Raw genomic sequence first — 22230 nt, forward strand, 5'->3', positions numbered from 1 at the left:
ATTCACTGATTCCGATTGGGCCGGCTCAGTTGATGACAGGAAATCTACTTCTGGCTATGTGTTTAGTATCAGATCTGCAGTAGTTACTTGGACCAGTAAGAAGCAACAAGCATATGCACTCTCCTCTACAAAAGCAGAATATACAGGAGCTGTCAAGGCAACTTGTGAAGCAGTTTGGCTCCGGTAGATGCTTGCAGATATGCATATTCCTCAAGCAGGTCCGACTTCTTTGTTTTCAGACAATCAGGGCGTACTCAAACTTGCCAAGAACCCAATGTTTCATGAACAAACCAAGCACATAGAGCTTCATTGCCATTACATCCGACAATTAGTAGAAGATGGATCTATTCAGTTACGCTATGTTCCTACCTTAGAGCAATCAGCATATATTTTCACAAAACCCCTTGGTCCTGAAAAGTTTGTTAAATTCAGGGGATCTATTGGTGTAGTAAATAGATTGAGCATTAAGAGGTGGTATTAAAATAATAATCATGTTTCTTTTTAATGCTCACTATTGTATCTTATTATATCTCTGTAAATATTAGAATGTTTCTAATATTTAGGTGTAGTCTAGAATAGAATAGTTCTATTCTATTCGACTCTCCTCTTTGTATATATAGATCAGTTTGATCTCTGATTAATTCATTCAAGTATTCCGCCATTTACATTTGTAACAGGAGAGAATCTGGTAACTTAGTTTTTTTTCAGTCCCTTTGGTTTTTTTGTTCATCCGTTGGCTCTTTAAAGCCCTCACTCGAACTTTTCACCTTGCTGTTCTTTTCCTTTCTTCTTTCATTGTTCTTTTTGGCGCATCCTCTCTTTCTCTTTTCAAGGCTTCTTGCCCCCTTCTGCTGCCTTCGCCTTTTAGGTCTTGTGGTGGTTCCCCTGTATGTTTCTTTGTTTGCCCTTTTATTCTCTTCCCCCCTGTTTGCCTAGTCTTTTCTTTCAATCCTTTTGAATTTTTTTGTTCATTCATTGGCACTTTATTGCTCACTTATATTTTTCACCTTGCTGTCTATAGTGTTTATATTTTTTTCTTCTTTCGATTTTTTCTTTCATCTTTTGACGATTATATATATATTCTTTCATTTATATAGATTTTTCCTTACACTCTCTCTCACACACACTCTTATCTATTTTCAGATTTATTCATGAGTTTTCTATTTTCTCTTTCAGTTAGATTTGTTAGTTTATATTTCTGTTTTTTAACCATTTGTTGCCTTAGCTATTGTCCCCAAGAAAAAATGCTAAGGGTCAATTTATCTTTTATCAAATTGCAAGTCTTCAACACATTCCTTTCAGTTGGTCAGAACCTAGGCATAGTCCTAACACAACTATTGGAGTCCGATATAGTAACAGAAACTTTGTCTTTTCCTTTTGTGCCCATGTTTATCCTTTAGTCTATTTTTGTTGTGCAAATGCGGAAAAACTTTCCTCAAAATGTTGTTAAGATGGCATTTCCTCATGTTTTTAAACTAAGCAATGGAGCCTGTGGTTGGTGCCGGAAGTGTTGTTGGGACCTGATAAGGAAAGTGGAACTAATAAACAATGGAGGAAAACTCCTTTATATGAAGCTTCAAAATCACGCGACTTCTAATAAGGCAAAGATAAAGCTTAGTTCTAGAGCACCTGTTAGTTTCCGACAAGTTAAATGGAACTCTCAAATACAAAGGAAAGAGACTTATACACAAGGTTGGGAGAGTGGCATCCACAAAACAAAGTGAGTTGGTTTCAGAACCCTCGTGGAATCCAAACAGGGAGCGGGAACAAATAAAGCATGTTTTGAAAGAAGCTTGCTCAAGTTTTGGGAATGGAGAAGATAAGGTGAAGAATATTAGTTCTGGAAAAGCCATTAGAAGCCCAAAGTTTAAAGTGGAAAAGTGAAAGTTGAAATAGTAGTCATTGTTCAAGATTGTGGGGAATGCGATGCTTATGAGAAAGATAAGCAGGAGTAAACTTCTGTTCTAGAACGGCCGCTAGGAATGGAAATTTTAAGGTTAAGGGAAAAAGACACGAGCGGGATGTCATAAATCTAAGGAGTTCTATTTATGATGCTCAAGCCCAACAATGCAAACAGGAACGCTTATTTTCAAATGTGGGGAAGCTGATGTGTCCTCAACAGAAACAAAACAATTTGAACATTTATTTCATGAAATGACCTGCATTTAATGGCACCAACAAATGCAATTAAAAAGATCTTAATAAAGGATTTGAAAGTGGCAAAAATTAATCATTTCTCAAAGATATAACTTGTGGCAACAGAGAAAGTGAGTGCATCAAGCAAGTTCAATCTGCAAGCAACAGCTGTAAGCTTTGACCTCATACGGTCGCATGATGAATCCCTTCAAAATTGGATGTTTAGTTTGGGGTATGAATGTGAGGCAAATTTGAAGCCAGATAATTGGCTGTGAACTACAAAAGAAAGACAATTCTGGAATTGTCACTGCAGATGATTCGAAGAAAGAAAATCAGCATAATATTGCTATCATTACTGACCCTTCCATATTCTGCAAAGAGGAGTATAAGAAACTAGCTAGAATTGATGCTATGTTAATGTGGTGTGGTAATAATCACCAAACATTAATTGCTAAGGCTAAAGAGATTAAGGAATAGATGGATGAAAGAGGCAGCTCAAGAATCACTTGCGAAGGCAGAAGAAGGTGAGCACTTAGTGACAAGTACCAGTTATTTTTTAAGTCTTTGTCTTATGCTTTAATGCCATGTGTTTAAAGACTTTAATTTAAGTGTATAAAATAAACATCACTTAAAGTGGACTTGAACAGTTTCTTTGGGAAGTTGAAAAGACTTTATTTTGGAATGAATGACAATGCAAAGGATCGACAGTTTGTTTCAGAATTTCCCCTGTTGCTTTGACAACTGAGTGAGACTCAAATTTTGACTTTTGTTGTTCATAATATGGAATTTCTCTTCTTTGTTGAATGGTGATTAATGAATTCTAGGGGGTGAATGAATGTTATTGAGGCAGAACTTCGTTTTTGTTTGATAAGTCATGGTGCTCTTTGTGAAACTATTTACTTGTTAGATGCCGTTGGTGGAAGAAATCTTCTAGCAATTTAGAACATCGTGTTTTCATCTTTGTGTGGGAATATCAGTGGTGAAAATTAATTTTATGCATAATATAGGAGTTTTGATAGAATCGTTCTAGTTTCTTGCTTGTAATTGTTCTATGGTATGGTGATGGATGATTGTTAGTGCCTTTTCTGATTTCTGGTTAAAATCTTGCCCACCTTGTTAGTATTTTAGTTGTTATTCATTGCATGTCTATAGATATGAGTTGTACTTTTAAAATTCAGAGTGGAACCATTACAGTTCAGTCAACAGTTGATTGATGGATTGGCTTTAGGGGTAAAGCGTCAAGAAATTTTGTTAAGTCCAATCTGCTAGACAACATCTTTATAGTCACTTCTTCTTGTGTGTGTATATTCTTTCATTTATATAGATTTGTTCTCTCTCTCTCTCTCTCACACACACACACACATTTTTAGATATATATCAGTTGTCTTATTTTCTATTTTCTATTTTAGCTTATATTTCTTATTTTTTACCTTCACAGTGGCTTATTTTCCTGTCTGTTTATTAATTACACGCACAATCACACTAGTATATATGCATATGGATCTTATATAGATAATTGGCAAATGCATACTTACATATTTACTTTGACTTTTATAGGTGTTTGGATGTATATTATTGTTTGTGTATGTGTTTGTGTGTGTGTCTATATATATATATATATATAGTTTTGCTCTTGTTTTTAAATGTTTTTTTCATTTTTGTGTATAGATTTATTTTATTTACTTTTTAATATTTTATATATTATATATACCAATTGATATTTAAGTTATTTATTCTTTTCGTGTATTTTTGTTTTTGCTTATGTTTTTATTGTTTCTTTTTTGTTTTTAATTTATAGTATATGGTTTTATTTTTATTTTTATTTTAGTATAGTTTTATGCATATTCTTTAATTTTTGGTGTTTTTTTTTGTTCTGGTTATGATCTTTCTCTTTTATTACATTTATTTCATGTTTTTCTTTTTCTTTATTTATTACTCTGTTTCAACTTTTTGTGTCTCCTTTCTCTGCCCTCTCCCTTCTTATTATCGAGTCTTAGTCTGCATCCTATTGTCTTTTTGTATTTTTAAACTATGTCATCTTGATGATGGATCATGGAATATGATCCGAAATGTTGATGTTAAAAAATTCACACACAATCTTATCCAGAAGCATAGCAATAAGATATAACAGGTTTTGTGTTGTAATGAGTCTTGAATAATGTCTGTAACATTTAGATTATGTTAACAACAGAAGTAGACACTTGTGAGATGGAACTTAGTCGTTGACATTTTTTTGATCTGGTTATAATGATAACTATCCTTGATGAAGGCTTGTTAGTACATACCTAAAGGTGAGTAGCAGGGTTGTTTGCATGGACAAAAAAACACCTAGATGCATAGCAGTAAGATATAACAGGGTTTGTGTTGTAATGAACATTGAATAATGTCTGTAACATTTAGTTTTTTTAACAAGTACAATGGAAGTAGACTCTTGTGAGATGGAACTTAAAAGTCCGCATTTTAGTTGTTGATATTTGTTTGATCTGGTTATTATAGACATTGATGAGGGCTTGTTAATGCATATCTGAAGGGAGTAACAGGTTTGTTTGCATGCACAAATAAAAATTATAGTGCACCCAAGATGCAGCCAGGGCACATTTGCTATGGCATAATGCACCTGTGGATGTCTGCTTTAAATCTCTTACACACACCCCCATTTGAAATACACATGATTAATAAACCCCATAGGTAAAAAACTAAGAAGGAAAAATGTGAAATATGATATATCTGATTTTAGCTTTATGATCTTTCATGATGTTTTTGTGTTTCAAATTTCATCTACCACGGTTTATCCTTTAGTTTAAATGTCACTATGTATCCAAGTTTTGAGGAGTTTGCACTGAACCCCATACAGTTCACCCATTAAACCTTAGTGATTTGTTATTTTTTACCTGCCTATTCAAGTCCAACCATTGAGTGTTATAAATTCTTTGCTGGTGATGAACATTAAGGATCATTATAACCATTTTGCTTGGTTTTCCCCTTTTAGCAACTTTATTTCATTAATGCCTGCACTCTAGGTTTAACATATGTGATCAATTTTTGTCTGATATATCCCAGGCTTAACACCACGTTGGAAGAGGTCAAAGTCTATCCCATACCGGCAGCATTATATCTTATAAAAAATTTGCTACAGGTATGTTCATATATATAATTTCTTCTCTCTTGATTTTCGTGTTCTTTAGAACTTTTTCTTTCCAGGCTAAGGAAAAAAAGCATTAAATTATTCTGTGCAGTATACATATTTGTACATATGTTAACCCCTTTATATTATTAATCTTAGTGCAGACCTTTTTTGTGAAGCACTAAGGGCTAGTGGCATTTAATGCAATTGTGAAAACAGTAACTGATCCATAAGTCATTGGATTTATGACCCTAATGATTTACCAACTATTAATTTCCAGATTAACTTTGCTATGGCTTTTAGCAAACTACTCTTAAAAGCTTAGTTGCTAATTCGTGACAAGAATCCGATTCGGGCATGGAATCGGATCCGTGGATTCGGGGATTTTTTATTTTCCCAATTATGATTCGTGGAGGATTCGTGCATATATATATATACTAAAAAATGAGAGAAATATACATAATTCTAAAACTAAATCATTTCATAGTATGCATCTATGAATCTAGTATACTTGATCAATGACATTGATAATTAATCTATTTTCATGATTATAAAGAAAATCAACACATTCACATTGAATTACTGAAAGTGAAAGTTTGTAACATTCAAAATATAGATCATTAAACTTAAAGTTTGTAACATGATTTACTCATAAAAAAGTCAAGAGTCAAGACTAAAAGTTTTTGATTTCATCATCAAATGGATTTTTAAGAAAATCCGCATCAGAAGGGTACTGATGAGCTGCAAGTACTGCATCTGTATTAGTAGAAGAACCCAAACCACCAGTAGTACTAGTAGAGGGGATTGTTAACTCATAATCCTCCTCATCATCTACATCAATCAAAGTGGATCTAGCAAGATCCTGGATGGTCATATCTAAATCTCTAGCAAGATCCTCGATGGTCATATCTAAATTAGGAGTCTCGGGTGCTACATCCCAAAGCTTTTCAGGCCCCTTCTTGTACTTAGGATCCTTCCATGACAACAAGTGCAAATTGTTGTGACAAAACACAAGGTCTTTTGATTTTTTTGGAGCCATCCGGTTGCGTTTGACTGAGTGGATAAAGGAGTAAGTACTCCAATTCCGCTCAGCTGTAGAAGAGCTAGCAACCTAAAGAGAAATTAAAAATTATTAATACAACAATCAAGATAAATAAATTAAATAATAAATTCAAGGAATTGAGAGTGTTAACCTTAAGCTTAATTTTACAAACTTACTTGGGATAGGACCTTTATGGCAAGAGGTTGGAGGTACATGAAGGCTTGCCCATGAAGGTACCACCATTTGATGGGACCCATCTTGCTTCGGTCTGCTATGGCAATAGGGAGGAAATCCTCACCTGAGTTGAAGGCAGCAAATTCACTCCTCACAATTGCCCCAATCTCTGGATCTTGGAATATCTTAGCTAGTGCCTTCTTATACCCATCTGCAACCTCTGCATCTCTAAATGGTGGCACTCTACCTAGAAAGTTGAGTACCTCTGCACTATAGTACCTGGGGATAACAAAAGACAATTGAACACTATCAAATATCAATAGCACAAACATTGGATAAAATAAGCACAAGCATTTGATAAGAACTATAGTACCTAGGGGATAGCACATATGCAAGGAGGTGCAATGGTGTGGTCATCTTGTTCCATCAATGATGAACATTTTTTTCCACCTTGTAAAGGGTGTCCTCAGGATCATTCTCCCTCCTCTATATGGCCTAGGATATGAAATATGAAGAATAATTATAATTAGTGAATATGTCAATTTAAACTTTAGAGTTTAGATATCTCTCAAATAAAAAATTCAAATTGTTGTAAAAGAGTGTAAAACTTACCATTTTAATTTTTTCCAGCATACTATCCATGGAATCATAAATGTCCCCAAGGCATGGCTCATCACTGTCTGCGAAGCGAAGCATTGCCATTATTGGATCAGTGATTTCCAACACATAACTTACAAGACCCCACCAATCCTCATCTAGTATCATTCTTCTCACATTTATGGCCCTTGTTGTATTGGAATTCTTCCAAATGCCGCATTGGGCGCTAATGACCATCTGTTTCAATGCTTCTTTTACCTTCACAAGTTGTCTCAAGACGATTGTGTGAGAGGCAAAGCGGGTTTCAGCAACCTACGAACATATTAAACTCAAGTTAGTAATACATTTAAAAATTAAAACATGTTAATGTAAACAACAAAAATTAATAATTATGGAATCCAATAATATTCAATATATAATAAATATATAAATTTACCTTCAATAACTCCAAGTCCGAGGAGCTCCTAAAAATTGCTTGTGACATGTGGTGATTTGTCACAAACATTTGAATCTCTTCACCTTCCTCATATATCCTTTTCACCCAATCTATTTCGGTGCCAATTGCTTTCATTACTAAATTGAGAGAGTGGACGGTGCATGGTGTCCAAAAGATATGATCATATCTAGACTCTACAATTATCCCTGTAGCCCTGCAAACTTTTGCATTGTCCGTGACCACTTGGACAACATTATCAGGACCCACTAACTCTATAGCATCAATGAGAATGCGTGAAATAAATTTTGCATCTTTCACTTGCCCTTCACAATCAACTGCCTTCAAGAACATTGCCCCCTTAGGGCATACAGCAATAACATTGATCAATGGACGGTTTCTACAATCTTTCCACCCATCCGAAATAATAGACACACCCGATTGAACCCAAAAATCTTTTATTGGTTGAAGTTGAGCCTCTACATATTTCCTCTCATCATGTAATATGGTAGTGCGCAACTTCTCATAACGAGGCAGTTTGTAACCATGGGGTGCATCATTTACTGCTTCCACCATCTCCCTAAAATAAGGTGATCTCACAAAATTAAATGAAACACCATTTGCAATTAAACAATGTCCAATTTTGTGATCAGCAATGTCTCTCTTTTCATTTTGGAATGCCCTATCTAGTGGGCCTCTCTTGCGGGTGAGTGGAGATGGGTCTTCATCTTCATCATTTGTAGTTGGCATAGGCAAAAAAGGATGTGTTCTTGTGTTTGTTTGATCAGATGATGGCGTTGCCAAATTTGTTCTTTTGGAAGCACCACGTTTTGCTTTTGCAACTGCTCTATCAGCATCCTCTTGCTCTTTTGCTAATGCCGCTATTTGTGCAACTGGTAATCCCTTCTTGTCACTACCCAAACACATGTTAATTCCTTCACCCGCAGGGCCCAACAAATGTAGTTTCACTCGGGAATAGGAGCTTCTATGTTGTATGTTGCAATAATTACATTTCCATATGTATGCCCCACCCTTAGGACATTGTGCAATTCTTGTTGTGTGTCTCCATAAAGGAGATCCCTTATCAATTTTGAAGCTTGGTGATGTAGCCCTACACCCACCCACTGAGCCTTGACTACTCATTGTTCTATTCTTCCAATCTAGAAAAAAAATGAAAGAAAACCATTTTTCACACTTACACAACCTTGAAAATTTGGAAAACTAAAAATAAATCAATAATCTATGAAAGAACTCAAGAATATGGTTGAAATGCATACCTTAAGCACTTCTTGCAAGGTTTTTGGAGCTTCACAACCGATCTCCTTCGAATCCAAGCTCTTTACTTGCATTATGATTTAGAGGGTCATTTTTAGGGTTTAGGGCCTTTAGAAAAAAAAAAATATTAAAAAATGAGGCTGGGCCCACTTTTTTGCAAATTTTTTTGGACCCTGCTGCAGATTCACACAGATCCTGCCCGGATCCTCAAGGATCCATACACAGATCTGGATCCGAATCGGACCCGAATCCGGATCCGAGGCTAAACAAACGAATCTGGTAACTAGGCCTAAAAGCTTATAACAGCTACAATATTATGAATTTCTCATAACAAGAATGAAACTGTAAGCAATAGCACAAGAATAAATCTTGACACGTGTTCTCTTCTAGATGAAGCCCCTTGGCAGGTGAAAAACAACAGGAAGAGTAATCTTTAAGTTTTCCATCACTAATAGGCTTCAATACAGGGAGAACAATGCCATGGCAATGGACTTTGATGTATGTTATTTTCACACTACCTTCTTCGTCTCCAGTCCTGCAAACACTAAGAACTTTTCAACACCCTCTGATCCTATTCAAATCCACTGTCAGAGTCACTTTTAAAACCTGCAAGGGGTGTTGCCCCTTGACCCCTAGAGCATGGGGGCGCTGCTCCCAAACCCCCATAGTAAAATCTAGGGGGAAACCACGCCAAATAAAGTGGGGAAAAATTTACCTCCTAGTCTGATTAGGCTCCACATCACAACAATTATTTGATCTCGTCAATTAGCAATTGTATACAGAAGTCTCATAAGAAGTAAATGTTTCAATTTGCATATATATTTAACAATAGTTCTATCACCATTATCTTAAAAAAGTGTATCCCCTTGAAAATTTTAAATATTTTCCATGAGTGTATGTGTCCTCGTGACTATTTTTATTCGTTGGATAGATTTGTGCAATGTCAGCTATATCATTTATTCTTTGAAGATCCAATTTTTTAATTCTGAATTTATGATAAACCATGTAGTTTTAGGCAATGCTATGACAACATTCTAATTATTTCTCATAAGATTTCTAATGCTTAGTTAATAAATAGTGTGCAATTCTCTATGCCGATTTGGTCTCAATAAAAGTAACATCCTTTCTTTTGCAGTACTATATCTTCATGTATGTGGATGCACCGAGTTATCAAATTTTGAAGAACTTGAACATTATTAGTACTGGAGTATTGTATCGCATTATTTTGAGGAGAAAGTAAGGACTCTATCTTGACTTTCTATGCTCCAAAATTTTAACTACAGAGTGAAAATGGCGATAGAATAACTAAATTAAAAATATCTTTATTTCAGTTCAATGCTTTGCTTCCACACTTTGCATATCTACTTTTAATATTCATTTCTATATCATAATTACAATTCACCTTTATATATTATGTTACATAGTATTGTTTCCTTTCTGAGTAGTTCCCAGTACCTACAGTCTTCTGTTATCTGCTGGGTATTATTTTCTTTATGCTGTAGTTATTTTCTACTTGTTTCTTTTTGTGGAACCTGGATTTATCCTAATTGATGTGATGTCATGATGCCTTCCTTGGTGTCATTGAAACCCACATTTATTATTGGAGAATTGACAGAGAAGCAACGCACCCTGTTATTTCTCACTTAGCTAATATCATTGCCATCCAAATAGATGAAACGTTTTCATATATGCCATGAACAGAAACATTGTCATCACAAGGATTTCTTAATTCCATTTTTCTGATCTAAGTGTTTTTTAAAGTTAATCTCCATTCTATTTCACATCCTGGAATTCTTATGCAAAGCTCTAATCTATGAGCATTGAGAACCAAGTGTATGAACATTCAAAAATTATGGTTTGCCCAAAACTATAATTAATCATTCATCAAGATTCCTACATACTGCTTTATTTCTTTATGCTGGTGATCACTAGCATTTAGGCCTGATACCATTGATGGAAGGGTTACGTGAGAATTTTGAACTTTGGGAATTGTAATTGATCTTGTTCTTGAATATGTTCTTGTTTGAATTTTTCACGCATGTTTATGGTGCATCAGTGGGATAGTTGTCACAGTCTGCAAGTGTATTCTGCACAAGTGAGTTCTAGAATAAAATTTGAAACCTGAAAGAATTTTTCGTAGCTAAAGTCCAGAGTCAAAAAGGGTTGCCTTGTAATACTATATGCAATTTAAATTTTAAGTTAATGGCCTATAAGATTTGATGTATCCTTGCCGATTTTTGAAATTGAAAGTTTTATTTTTATTATTTTTAATAGAATATGAGTCATGGAAGGAGTGTATCTAGATGAAAAGGTGAAATGTTTAAGCTTTATCCTTATATGATCACAAGGTACAGCCATCACATAGCTGGATTGATCAGAGCACCGACATGGTTAGTGTAGGGATTTTTTCATTGCTTCATACCCAACAGTTTTAGTGATCCACAGCAGGTCTGGGAGTTGCAAGGATTGCAACTTGCAACATGCAGATTGACTTGTTAGATTACTTTACTCAATTGACCAACATATGATAATTCAACATGCAATGGAAATTTAGAGAAGCTTACTACATATACAATTGCAATGAGATTTAACCTATAGCTCTTCTGTTCATTTTGAGCACAGTGAGATACATTATTACAATGTTGGACTGAGATGCATTGCTGTATAGTCTGCAAGCCTAGTCCAGAGATGAAATATCTGGAGTGAGGATGATTACACATTTGAATTCCAACCAGTGTGTAGAGAGCAATTACTACCAGAAGTTACAGAATATCATACAACTATTACTATCAGGCTCACCAATATAACATACCACAATGTTATCCTAATGGAGGCAAGGAACAGTTTTATTTTATTAATATTACCAAAACATGAATGTACGAAGTCCAAGTATCAATCTGCTTATAAAGGGGTTGGTTGGTTAGAAACCAACCGACACACTCCCTGCTTCCTAACTACCCACTAACACAAGTACAAAATACTTAAATTACCAAATGCCGACTACAAACCAATTGCCGACTACATATATCCCCCCCGAAAAAAAGAGTCGTCTTCCACACGACGACTAAAACAATTGAGAAATGTTTCAAGAAGAAGGATTGGAGGACATCCCTAGACTCAGAGTGCCTCCCAAGTGTTGCAGCTCCCACTCTGCCATCTTCTGCTTAGTACGAATGCCCTGAAGTACCTGCAAAGTATCCATCTTTTTAGCTTCTGCTGCTGCCAACTTGCCTTCCAACTCATCTCGCTCCAACTGCCAACTTGCTAACAGAGCAGTCTTTTCTGCCTAGACTTGCTTATGAAGACGTTTGTCCCACTGGGCTTCCACAAAAACACCCCGAAAAGCAATCTCTATAGCAGCCAGAGAGGCCATGAGAGGAGAGGAAGCAACCTGGGTCTAAGAAATGATAGAACGGTTGGTCCAAGTAGTGGCAATATCTTCCTGGTTGTAGTTACTCTTTTCTAAGAGAGCCCAATCTGTGTAGCAATCAGTTCGCATGAATTGGCTAATGCTAAAGCTGTGGCGAGTACACCCTCCAAGTTATATGACTACGCATGTTGAAGGAGTTCCTAGGTAGAATGCTTCATAGCCCGTAACTCCGTAAGAAATCCTTCTACCTGAGCTGCAAAAGAAGCTGGAACCAAAGGTTCCTCATGCCTCCTCTGTATCTCCACTGGTTCCTCAAGCCGCGAGGGCACAGGGGATGACACCAACCCCTCTTCTTCCAGCAGCTTGTCAGCCTCTTCTAAAACAATATCTATTCCTACCATTGTGACCTAAGTACCTAGCGAGGAAACGTCCTTCAATTGCTCCCCCATGGCTGACTTAACAACAAGAGCCACATGCTGGACCACTTCTAGCCCGAGAGGTGTCTGTAGTCGTACCTTGTGTCCACAGTGAACTTGTCCTCTTAAATCAATCACCTTGATGCGAGTAGGTTGGTCTAGCGAGAGAAGAGGCTTGATTCCTGGAATAGATAGCTTAGAAGCCCCCCATGTCGGAAAGTGTCTTGAGCCGCTTACTGCTTTTAAGCCGGCATCTTCGGTGGAAGAAATTGGTGGTACCACAACATCACCAGGTGGAGAAGTCGGCTGAGGAACCTCAGCGACCCCCTTAGGAAGGGGCCCTATTGTAGGTGGCAGAAACACTACTTCACTTGGGTTGCCCTGTAAGTGACTCAGGCGAATCTCGACTGCTTGGGAATCAAAGGAGGAGGAATCTATATCACCTGACATGTCCTCAGCATTGACTTGGTCCTCATCCTCTTCCACTACTATGGCCTTTCGTCCTTTCTTTTTGGTAGGTTCACCACAACCCGGGAGCCCATACCCAAGGTGTCTAGATGTAGCCAATAAGTCATCGCTGGTCGGTACGGTTCCACTCTACTTGCTGGTACCAATGCCCCACGATGTTCACTACTAACTTGAAGCCGAACTGCCTCCAAGAACAAAGCCACTGAATGATGGGGCATGTAGAAAGCCTTATGCCGCAACTCCAAAAATTCCCGCAATCTATCAAAAAGGAGTTGAGCCTAGTTGTAAATCTGTCCTTGGGATAGGCCATCCACCACTGGCAATAGCCAAAGAGCAATATCAGAGGTGCGACTGCTAGCTGTGAGCTTACTTTTTACCAAATCAACCACGCAACGCCATTCCTCATTTGCAATGAAAACCTTTCTCAGCCCTTGACTATTCTTCAGAATACCTTCCCATTCCTCATTGGTAACATCCTGGCGACATGAGTTTTAATCATTTTCGTTTGTCTTCTCCTGTCATAGGTGCTTTGCTCAACTCCTGTCCCCTATTAGGGATTCCTAAAACCCTACTAAGTACTTCAGAGGAATAAAAAACTACCACCTAGTGCTGAGCATATTGTATGATAGATTGATGACCTGCTCCATCATACCCCGTAATCAAATCTCGGAGGATAGGTTTAGATTCATGCAAATCAAAGATCGGCATAAAGATGATCTTGTCCACCTCTGCTGTGACCAATGCCTTCCGGAGAGGATGATCTGCGTTTGATTTTTCCCACTATGCCCTACACTCATTGTCGAGCACACTTTCAAAACTGATATTGGAAGCATCGATCTTCTGTGACAGTTTAGTCTTCTCCTATGCCATGACTGACTTCTGAGTTCTTGCCTATAAGGCAGCCACTTTAGTACCTTTGGAATCAACAATGTGGCCCTAGCTGGGATTCCCCATACTTAACTTCACCATGTCAGAAGAATATGTCCAATCTACAAGTTGCTAGCGTGTGTTGCGATATCTACAATGACCACCCAAAAGAACTATTGGCCACGTGTTGGAACAGTAACCATACACTTCAAGTAGAATGTTGATTTGTAAAGAATTTGTGTAATCGGTATGTGTTGTTGTATGGCAGTCGTATGACCACTCCTCTGTACAGTCACTCCTCTGTACAACTTCACCTTATGCTTGTTCGTACGGAATTCCTCCATATGGCCACCCCTCTGTGCCTTGTTCCCCATACACTATCTGTATGCTGGATTCCAACTCCACCACGTCTGCCCTTCATACAGTGGAAGCCGTATATTGCCTTGCCCTTGATTACGTACACTGGATGCCGTACGTTGTCCTTGTCCTGCATGTTGTACGTTGGATGTCTTATGTTGCCTTGTCCTTGATACTGAAATCTGTCCGTACGAGGGTAAACCGAATAAGGATTCGATACACTACCCTCTGTACGGTTGATACGTACAGCTGTAATCCTGTCCCTTTCATATGGTCTGATAGGCCGTACGTTGTCTTACTCCTCTATCCAGACACGCCTTACATCCACAATCCTCTGCCCTGTACTTGCACTCACCTTCCTCTGCTCGCCGGGTGGAGAAAAAATGACTTTGGCTGAAGTCTTGGGGGTTTATAAAGTAGGCAGAAACTTTTCGTTCTTTATATATTTTCAATTTGGACCCATTCACAGATCTATAATTGGCTGATTATCAAGGGTAGCTGACTTTACCACCCAAGAAGTGACGAGGATAGCTAACTTTACCGCTCCCTGACAGGTTTCTGGTTTCTGGCACCTAGACTGCCTTTCCGGTGTGTCTGAAATAACCAAGTTGGCTAGTTCCTCAATAGTATGTTCAATCCACCCTTCTTGACTTTGATGGGAATCCCCTTATACTCTCTAGTTACGACGTCTCTCTTCTTGTTGCTAGAGACGTAAGGTTATTAGGGCAACTTCCTCCTCAGTTTCGTTCGTTGGTGCTGTCCTTTGGTATTTATTTGGAATTAGGGGCATGAAGTAATTCAGTGCCTATCTTCCTATCTGGCTGATTGGGTTCCTCTCCTTTGGGATTTTGCGCCCTCTTAGTAAACCGTTGAAGAACTTGTTGCCGCCTTCTTTCCCTCTCGATCTGTGCTCTTTCATCCTCAATATGTACGAGGTTCCTTGCCAAAAGCCGAGGAATTTGTCCTAGGAGATCATGCACCGCTGGTGGTACAGAGAGTTCGTCGCGTACCGTGCTCTCGAGAACCGTTCTCTCACGGGCTTCCCTTTGCACGTACTGCTCGACCACAACCTCCCACGCTGTCACTAGGTCGCGTGTCAGCTGATCCTCCCTAGTTATTTCCTCCTCTCCATCACTATTAGTAATTTGGATATAAGGTATAAATGGTCTTCCCATTAGTCCATCCTGTCAAGCACAAGACCTCCAAATCCGAACTTAGGCAATGGCGCCAAAAATGTAGAGAGCAATTACTACCAGTATCATACAACTATTACTATCAGGCTCACCAATATACCATACTACAATGTTACCCTAATGGAGGCAAGGAACAGTTTTATTTTATTAATATTACCAAAACATGAATGTACAAAGTCCAAGTATCAATCTGCTTATAAAGGGGTCGGTTGGTTAGAAACCAACGAACACTCCCCGCTTCCTAACTACCCACTAACACAAGTACAAAATACTTAAATTACCAAATGCCGATTACAAACCAATTGCCGACTACACAGTGTCCAATCTTATGCGTAGTAAGATTATGATTGTAGAACATTTGATCAGTTACAGTTGGGTTCAGTTCCTTAACCAGTTAGTGTTCAAAGTACTTTAAACTGATTCCCTTTCCTTAACTAACTTTTGTTGTAGATGGTAATGTGTTGATTGATTTGCTATCAACGATGCACCTCAGATTATTAACTATAGTGTGACCTGCATCGCTACCGACACCCACCCACATGTGCATACCAACACTCACACATATGCAGACAGACATAGGCGTCGTATCGTAATATTATTGAAAAAAACACATTATAACTTTTTAAGTGCCCCCCTACATACCTATGACCTTGATGTATCCATAACAGCCATAAGGGAGGGGATGTGTTGCTGTGGAACAGTAGTACTAAACAGTCCTAATACCAAAAGAATGATGATGTCCGGACAAGAAATGTCTTCGTAGCCAGTAAAGAATGTAAATGCCTGCACAAGCCATCCCCTTCCATTTCGTTGGTGACAAAATAAATATAACTTGAATTTCTGTTGATATGTTGAGAATACTTTTCTGCTGTCTCCCCTCTTGTGGGGGATTCTTTTGATATGTGGGTTTTTTGGAAAGATCCATGCTGTAAATTTCTATTTGGAAATTGAATCAGCTATAAGTGGATCTGTTTATATAATGCTTGCATTGCCTTATCAAGCATTCGCCTAAGAGGGTTATTAAATTTCAGTGAGAGTCAAGATTTACTGCCTTGAAATGGAATCAGCCTTTCTGGTCTTTCAGCCCATAACTTTGACTAATTTCTCTCTGATGATTACAGCAACCAGTTAAGCACCACCAGTGGTGGCAGCTTTGTAAGATGCCTTGAATCTTTCATTTAGTACTTAATAATATATCTTCTAGTTGTTGATAGTGGCAAATAAAGTTATGCATGAGAACACTATTATACATGGTCTCTAGCTTTAGCTTGTGGTCCTAGAGCCTGTACAAATAAGCCCATTCTTTTCTTTTTCAAATCTTTGTAGGATGCAATCTGGATATAGGAACTTAAACCTATACTACAATATGTGTATTTAATTGTCAGGTTATTTGGACCTTATTGGTGGTATTCTGGCCTTGTGTAGTTTAGTAGGTAATCTTTATAAATATTAAACTCTTCTCTATTCATTTCAAAGATTATGAGCTGTTTTCCCAAGCTTGTATCCTTTGCATTTTAGCTTTCATGCATCTAGGAAGATCCACTCCTTATTTATGCAATACTAATGCTTTCTGTTTTTGGGCTATATTCTAGTTTTTGTTTCTTTCTCCCCAGCATTACAATTTAAGATCATTTCTTTTCGTGGTGGTGTTGCATTTACAGCTACATTTGTAAGCACCAGTGCAGTTCTTTGAAATCCTGTGCATTGAAGAATATTAGCCGAGACAGCATTATGTTGCTACAGATATTTTTCATTCTTCCTTTAATCCAAGTGGTTTTGAAATCTTGCATTCTATTCCACTTTATGTGATAGCTCTTTAGCTTTGACTTTGTCGAACACTTACATTTCCCAACCCTGACATCCCAATGATATCTTGGGGATGTCTTGACCGTGAACTTGATAATTCATCCATAATTCCTTTGAAAGTGTGATTAGTACCTTGTTCATTTCCTTTCATAAAAGGCTTCCAGGAAACTGTCTGCAGTCTTGCACTTGAAGTGTTTTTCGAACACAACCATATATTATGTTTACCGATTCTTTGCGGCTCTATTTTTATTGGTGTCGTCCCCTTTGCTATCTATTCCCTGAAGGAATGTTCTAACATGTTATATCAATACAAATCAAGGAAACTGTATCATTTGTATCAATTGCTGTTCTCTTTAAGTGTTTAGAAATAAATCTGTTTTGCTAGTTTATCCAGGGGACACTGGAAATTGTCAATTTTTGGGTGAGTATTTTTCTTTTTTCATGACGAACTTCAGAATCTGAAGAGTTTCCTATTTATGTGTTGCAGAATAGTTGAAGACAACTCTTTCACCCTCACAGGTGTTATAAAATAGTTAATTGGCCCTTTGAGATTTTTCAGGTGTATTAAGTTTAAAGGTTCTAAAAAAAATCTGTATTAATTTAACTTCGTACAGTTTATATATGTAGCCAGTTTCCATTATCCATAAATTTAGGAAATCGTTGTCAGCTCTAGAAACCCGTCCTCACTGTTCAGAAAACTTGAAAGAACACTGACTACAATTAAATGTTATGTTGGGGATTTCGGTCGCTGGATACTTTGATATTCTCCCACTCAACTGTTTTTGCATCATGTTTATACAATTATATTCTCCTATTTTAAAGTGATTCTTATCATATCAAGGAGAGTAAACTAGTATCTCTTAGTTCTTTTAAATTTTGACAGCGGTAGTTCTTTTCTGGCCTTTATGCCTTTGTTGTGCAAACACAGTGATTTGGTGGCCCATCCTATTGTCCTTGTTTCACAAATATGTTAAATCTATATGATGGCTTTATTTCATTTTGTGAGGGCATATGAGGCATTGAAGGTATCCGTTTACTAAACTCTAATTAGATATATCTTTTTAATTTCCCACACAAACAATCTATATGGAGGTTTGGAATCCTCAAATAAATAATTGCCAATGTGTTATTTTCTTGGTTGCTTGCAGAACTGTTAACATGTTACAGAACTTATAGTAACTGTATATGCATCTAGATTTTTATATAGCAGCAATGATGATTCAGAGCATCACTAAAATTACAATATGGGGAATTCTCTGCCATGGAAATGAATGTAATGCTCATTTGTCACTAAATGATCTATATGTTGCAGATTAACAGAGATTCAATGGTCAGCTTATATTCTATTATGTATCGGATGCACAACTGCAGAGCTGACTTCATCGTAAGTTGATGTCTTATTTAATGGGGTTTGGATTGAATTGTGCAATTATAATTATTTGGGAGTGGCTCTTACTCTTGTACGTGTTTCTCATTTACTAGATTGTATCCCTTTGGAACTTTCTTTAGCGTGAGTATTATACTATAAGTTTGATTCATAGACACTCACTCTGGCCTATCTACATTTTAATTTTTTGCATTCCTTTTTCCCATTACATTTTTCATGTCAGAAAATTCATTTTTGCTCCTCATACCTTACCTATTTAATTTTTTATTTAAATATGTCATGGTTGTATTGGTTCTTGTATATTATGATTGTGAGTTGTAATATTTAAAGAGGGTTTACATATTTTCTTTGTTTCTTGTGTACTATAATGGCAACTGTGTGATTTTGAGATGGTTTAAGCATTATCTTCATTTCATACTCACAACTGGCAATGTCCTAAAATGGACCATGCAAACTAAACCCTTTTAAAAAGTGCTAGAGGAAAACTAGAAAAAGACTTGAAATGTTGAGTACCTCTTCTGATAGTTTATAACGCAATATATATTTTTAGAAGATTCAGTTATATTATTTATAATAGCAAAATCTTTTGGTGCAGATCTGATCGTGTTTTACAGACCCCACTTCAGGGTTGGATGATGGCTATTGTAAGCAATTTTTTTTGCTGAAGTTCTAATTATCCTTGGATGTCAGGAATACTGAAAGTATCTCATGTTTGGTTTCATTTGCGATTCGCAGTGAAGTTATTTTAGGTTTGACATTACTTGACTTTGGTACGTTGCAGGTGATGGCCTTATTGAGTGGCTTTGCTGGTGTTTACACTGAGGTATGGGGCAAACCCTGTACTTGATATTTTATGTCATTTTATTAACAAAATATAATGATCCTACTTACTATAACTAACTGTGATGTTTGCATACTCATTTGACTAAGCATTGCATGTTTGGTAGGTTGTCTATAGATTTAGAATATGCTAGTCATTATAAAGAATATTTGTTTCTAACATAACTGAGTGTGATAATCCTATTATAAATTTATTTTCTCCTTGAAATTTGAAGGTCCATAGATTTGAACTTCTCAATGAAAGTTTATTTTAAGAGAAATAAGTTAACATGACCATTATCTTTTCTTGTATCTTAACAGCTGATAATTAAAAAGCGACCTTCAAGGAATATCAATGTGCAGAATTTCTGGCTGTATATCTTTGGCATGATTTTCAATGTTGGAGCTATGCTTACACAGGATTATGACAATATCATGAATAAGTATGGCAGTGTCTTGTGCACTTGATGAACATCGCAGAACTTTGTGCATATGTTTATGTTTGATTTTAATGCTGTTCTTTCTATGAAATATGGTTCTGTCATAGACATTAACTGCAATAATTCTGATTCTTTTTTTAACAAACCATATGCCCTTTTCTTCTGCATTCTTTTGAGTACCAAGAGTATCATTTATACAAATATAATCCTGCACTCATTTGATTCGGTGCTCGGTGTTTTTCAGGGGATTTTTCCATGGTTATTCACTCATTACTGTATGCATGATTATCAACCATGCTCTCAGGTACATCATTTTTCCTGTATTTCTTTCATGGTACATTTGTCAGTGTTTCCTCAATTATATGATTACATTTGATCTAATATCACTACTCTGCAGTGGGATTGCGGTATCTATGGTAATGAAATATGCAGATAATATTGTCAAGGTACATTTTCTATTACATTTAATTTATGCATACTACTGTCTTCCGATGCTGTATCTAAAATCCCCCTAATTTTTTACAGGTTTACTCAACTTCGGTTGCAATGCTTCTTACAGCATTTATATCAATGATTCTTTTTGGATTTCACTTGTCTCTTCCCTTTGTTCTTGGTTCAATGTAAGTAACACATTGAAGGGTTTTTGGCTTTCCATTACACATTATTATTTGTCGTTTAGCCAGTATAAACAAGTCCTTTCTTTTGAAACAAAAATATCTAATAATGTGCTTCTTTGCAGGGTTGTGTCTGTATCAGTTTATTTGCATTCTAAAGGAAAAGCGCCAAGATGATATCTAACTGTTGAGTGAAGGGATAAATATTTCCAAGAGTTAGCAAAATGTTTTTCTCTTAAGGTTATTCTGCAAGTGAGAGTAGCTCTTAACTCGGTAACTGCTATGGATAGACCTCCAACATCATAATGCACCAAAGAAGCTGAGATTTGTTCCTTTTTGATTCAACAATGGTGTGCCCATTTAACATTTTAGATATTACTTTGCTATTTTAAGTTGGACTCCAAGCCTGGCCCAAGCAGAAGAGCTTCGTCATCATCGAGTTGATATTCATATCAAGTATGGCTAATTGAGAAGTCTTACAAATTATTTGGGCCCTGTACATGTATTGTAGTTAATATTATCTGATTCAATTAACCTGCTTCTGGGTTGTTTAAGGGCTGCATACTAGTATCATCTTGATTCTTGCATAGTATTTCTGAGTCATTCTCTTATAAGTAAATTTGCTGCTCATACATTTTCAGTTTTGATAGTTCTAGAAATCATGCGCAGCATTATTGCACTTGTGAAATAAGAAAAATGAAACCTTAAATTAGGAAGGGTAAGTAAACTAAGGTTTTATTTCTTAATGTGTATCATAATTCAGATCAAATTCAGAACTTCATGAATCAGAAACTATACTTACACACGAGCTAAGATTGTCACCATGGAATATAGAAGAGAAAAATTTTAAAAAATTGAATTTTGCATGCATCAACCGAGAACTTGTGAACTGACAGAAATGGTTTGAACAATAAAACAAACATTCACTTTTCTGCTAATCTTGGTGTTGCTCGGTCTCTATTGGAAATACTATCATAAACATAACTTGTTTTGCATAATGAAAACATTCATCACAGATTTGAAACTAGGATTTTTACGTGAAAACCCAATTTGGAAAAAACCACTAGTAACATGCCACACTTTTTCACTCTTTCAAAGTGAGCTATGTTAGGAGCCAAAACCTTGTTAAAGGTTACAAAACACATTGTTTAATGTGACCTTGTTAAATGATTTAATCACTCTGATAGGAGTGACATTGTCAGAGGACTTTGATCATTCCATCTAGAATGTCACCTAGTTAAAGGATTTATACTGATTGTTAAGTCTTCCAAATCATTGTTAGGTCAAGCTCTATTAAAAGGATTTCAATACAAATTGTTTATAATGGTTAGAAAGAAAACAATAGGTTCTGATCTGTGTGATTACAACTCACTTTTGTAGGTTCAGATCTCAATTCCGTCCTTGTGTTGTCTTGTTGATAAGCCTTCCATTGTCATCTCTGATCTTGATTCGCTTAGAAACCCTTCAAGCAATCAATGCACTCTTCTCAACAACATTTAAGCCTTTTGCTCAGATTCACTTATCAACATCAACATCATCTCTACAAACTTTCTCCTTTAGCTTCGCATTCACTCACACTTGTGTGTTTCTAATCAATCTTGCTATGCATGTCTCTTTTCACATACACTTGCACTTCACACATACACTGTCATTCTCTAAATTTAATAGGGTCAAACACAACCAACAAATTTTTTTTTGAAAGGGAAATCAAG

The 22230-nt window shown here is 36.6% G+C and overlaps 1 protein-coding gene across 2 annotated transcripts in view; it reads left to right on the plus strand.

The window, feature by feature from the left end:
* LOC149580311 (CMP-sialic acid transporter 4-like) overlaps nucleotides 1–21072 on the plus strand; it is a 63831-nt gene extending 42759 nt beyond the window's left edge. For both annotated transcript variants that reach the window (XM_089790303.1, XM_089790304.1), the window contains exons 6-15: nucleotides 5197–5272; nucleotides 9917–10017; nucleotides 18571–18642; nucleotides 19241–19289; nucleotides 19427–19468; nucleotides 19786–19907; nucleotides 20149–20208; nucleotides 20302–20350; nucleotides 20430–20524; nucleotides 20644–21072. In XM_089790303.1, coding sequence (XP_089646429.1) covers nucleotides 5197–5272; nucleotides 9917–10017; nucleotides 18571–18642; nucleotides 19241–19289; nucleotides 19427–19468; nucleotides 19786–19907; nucleotides 20149–20208; nucleotides 20302–20350; nucleotides 20430–20524; nucleotides 20644–20695 — 718 coding nt within the window. In that variant the 3' untranslated portion in view covers nucleotides 20696–21072. The remainder of the gene's footprint in view (nucleotides 1–5196; nucleotides 5273–9916; nucleotides 10018–18570; nucleotides 18643–19240; nucleotides 19290–19426; nucleotides 19469–19785; nucleotides 19908–20148; nucleotides 20209–20301; nucleotides 20351–20429; nucleotides 20525–20643) is intronic.
* Nucleotides 21073–22230: the final 1158 nt, after the last annotated feature.

Source organism: Cupressus sempervirens, chromosome 1, assembly GCF_028749045.1.
Source record: "Cupressus sempervirens isolate cs-2001-9-10 chromosome 1, ASM2874904v1, whole genome shotgun sequence".
Taxonomy (NCBI): domain Eukaryota; kingdom Viridiplantae; phylum Streptophyta; class Pinopsida; order Cupressales; family Cupressaceae; genus Cupressus; species Cupressus sempervirens.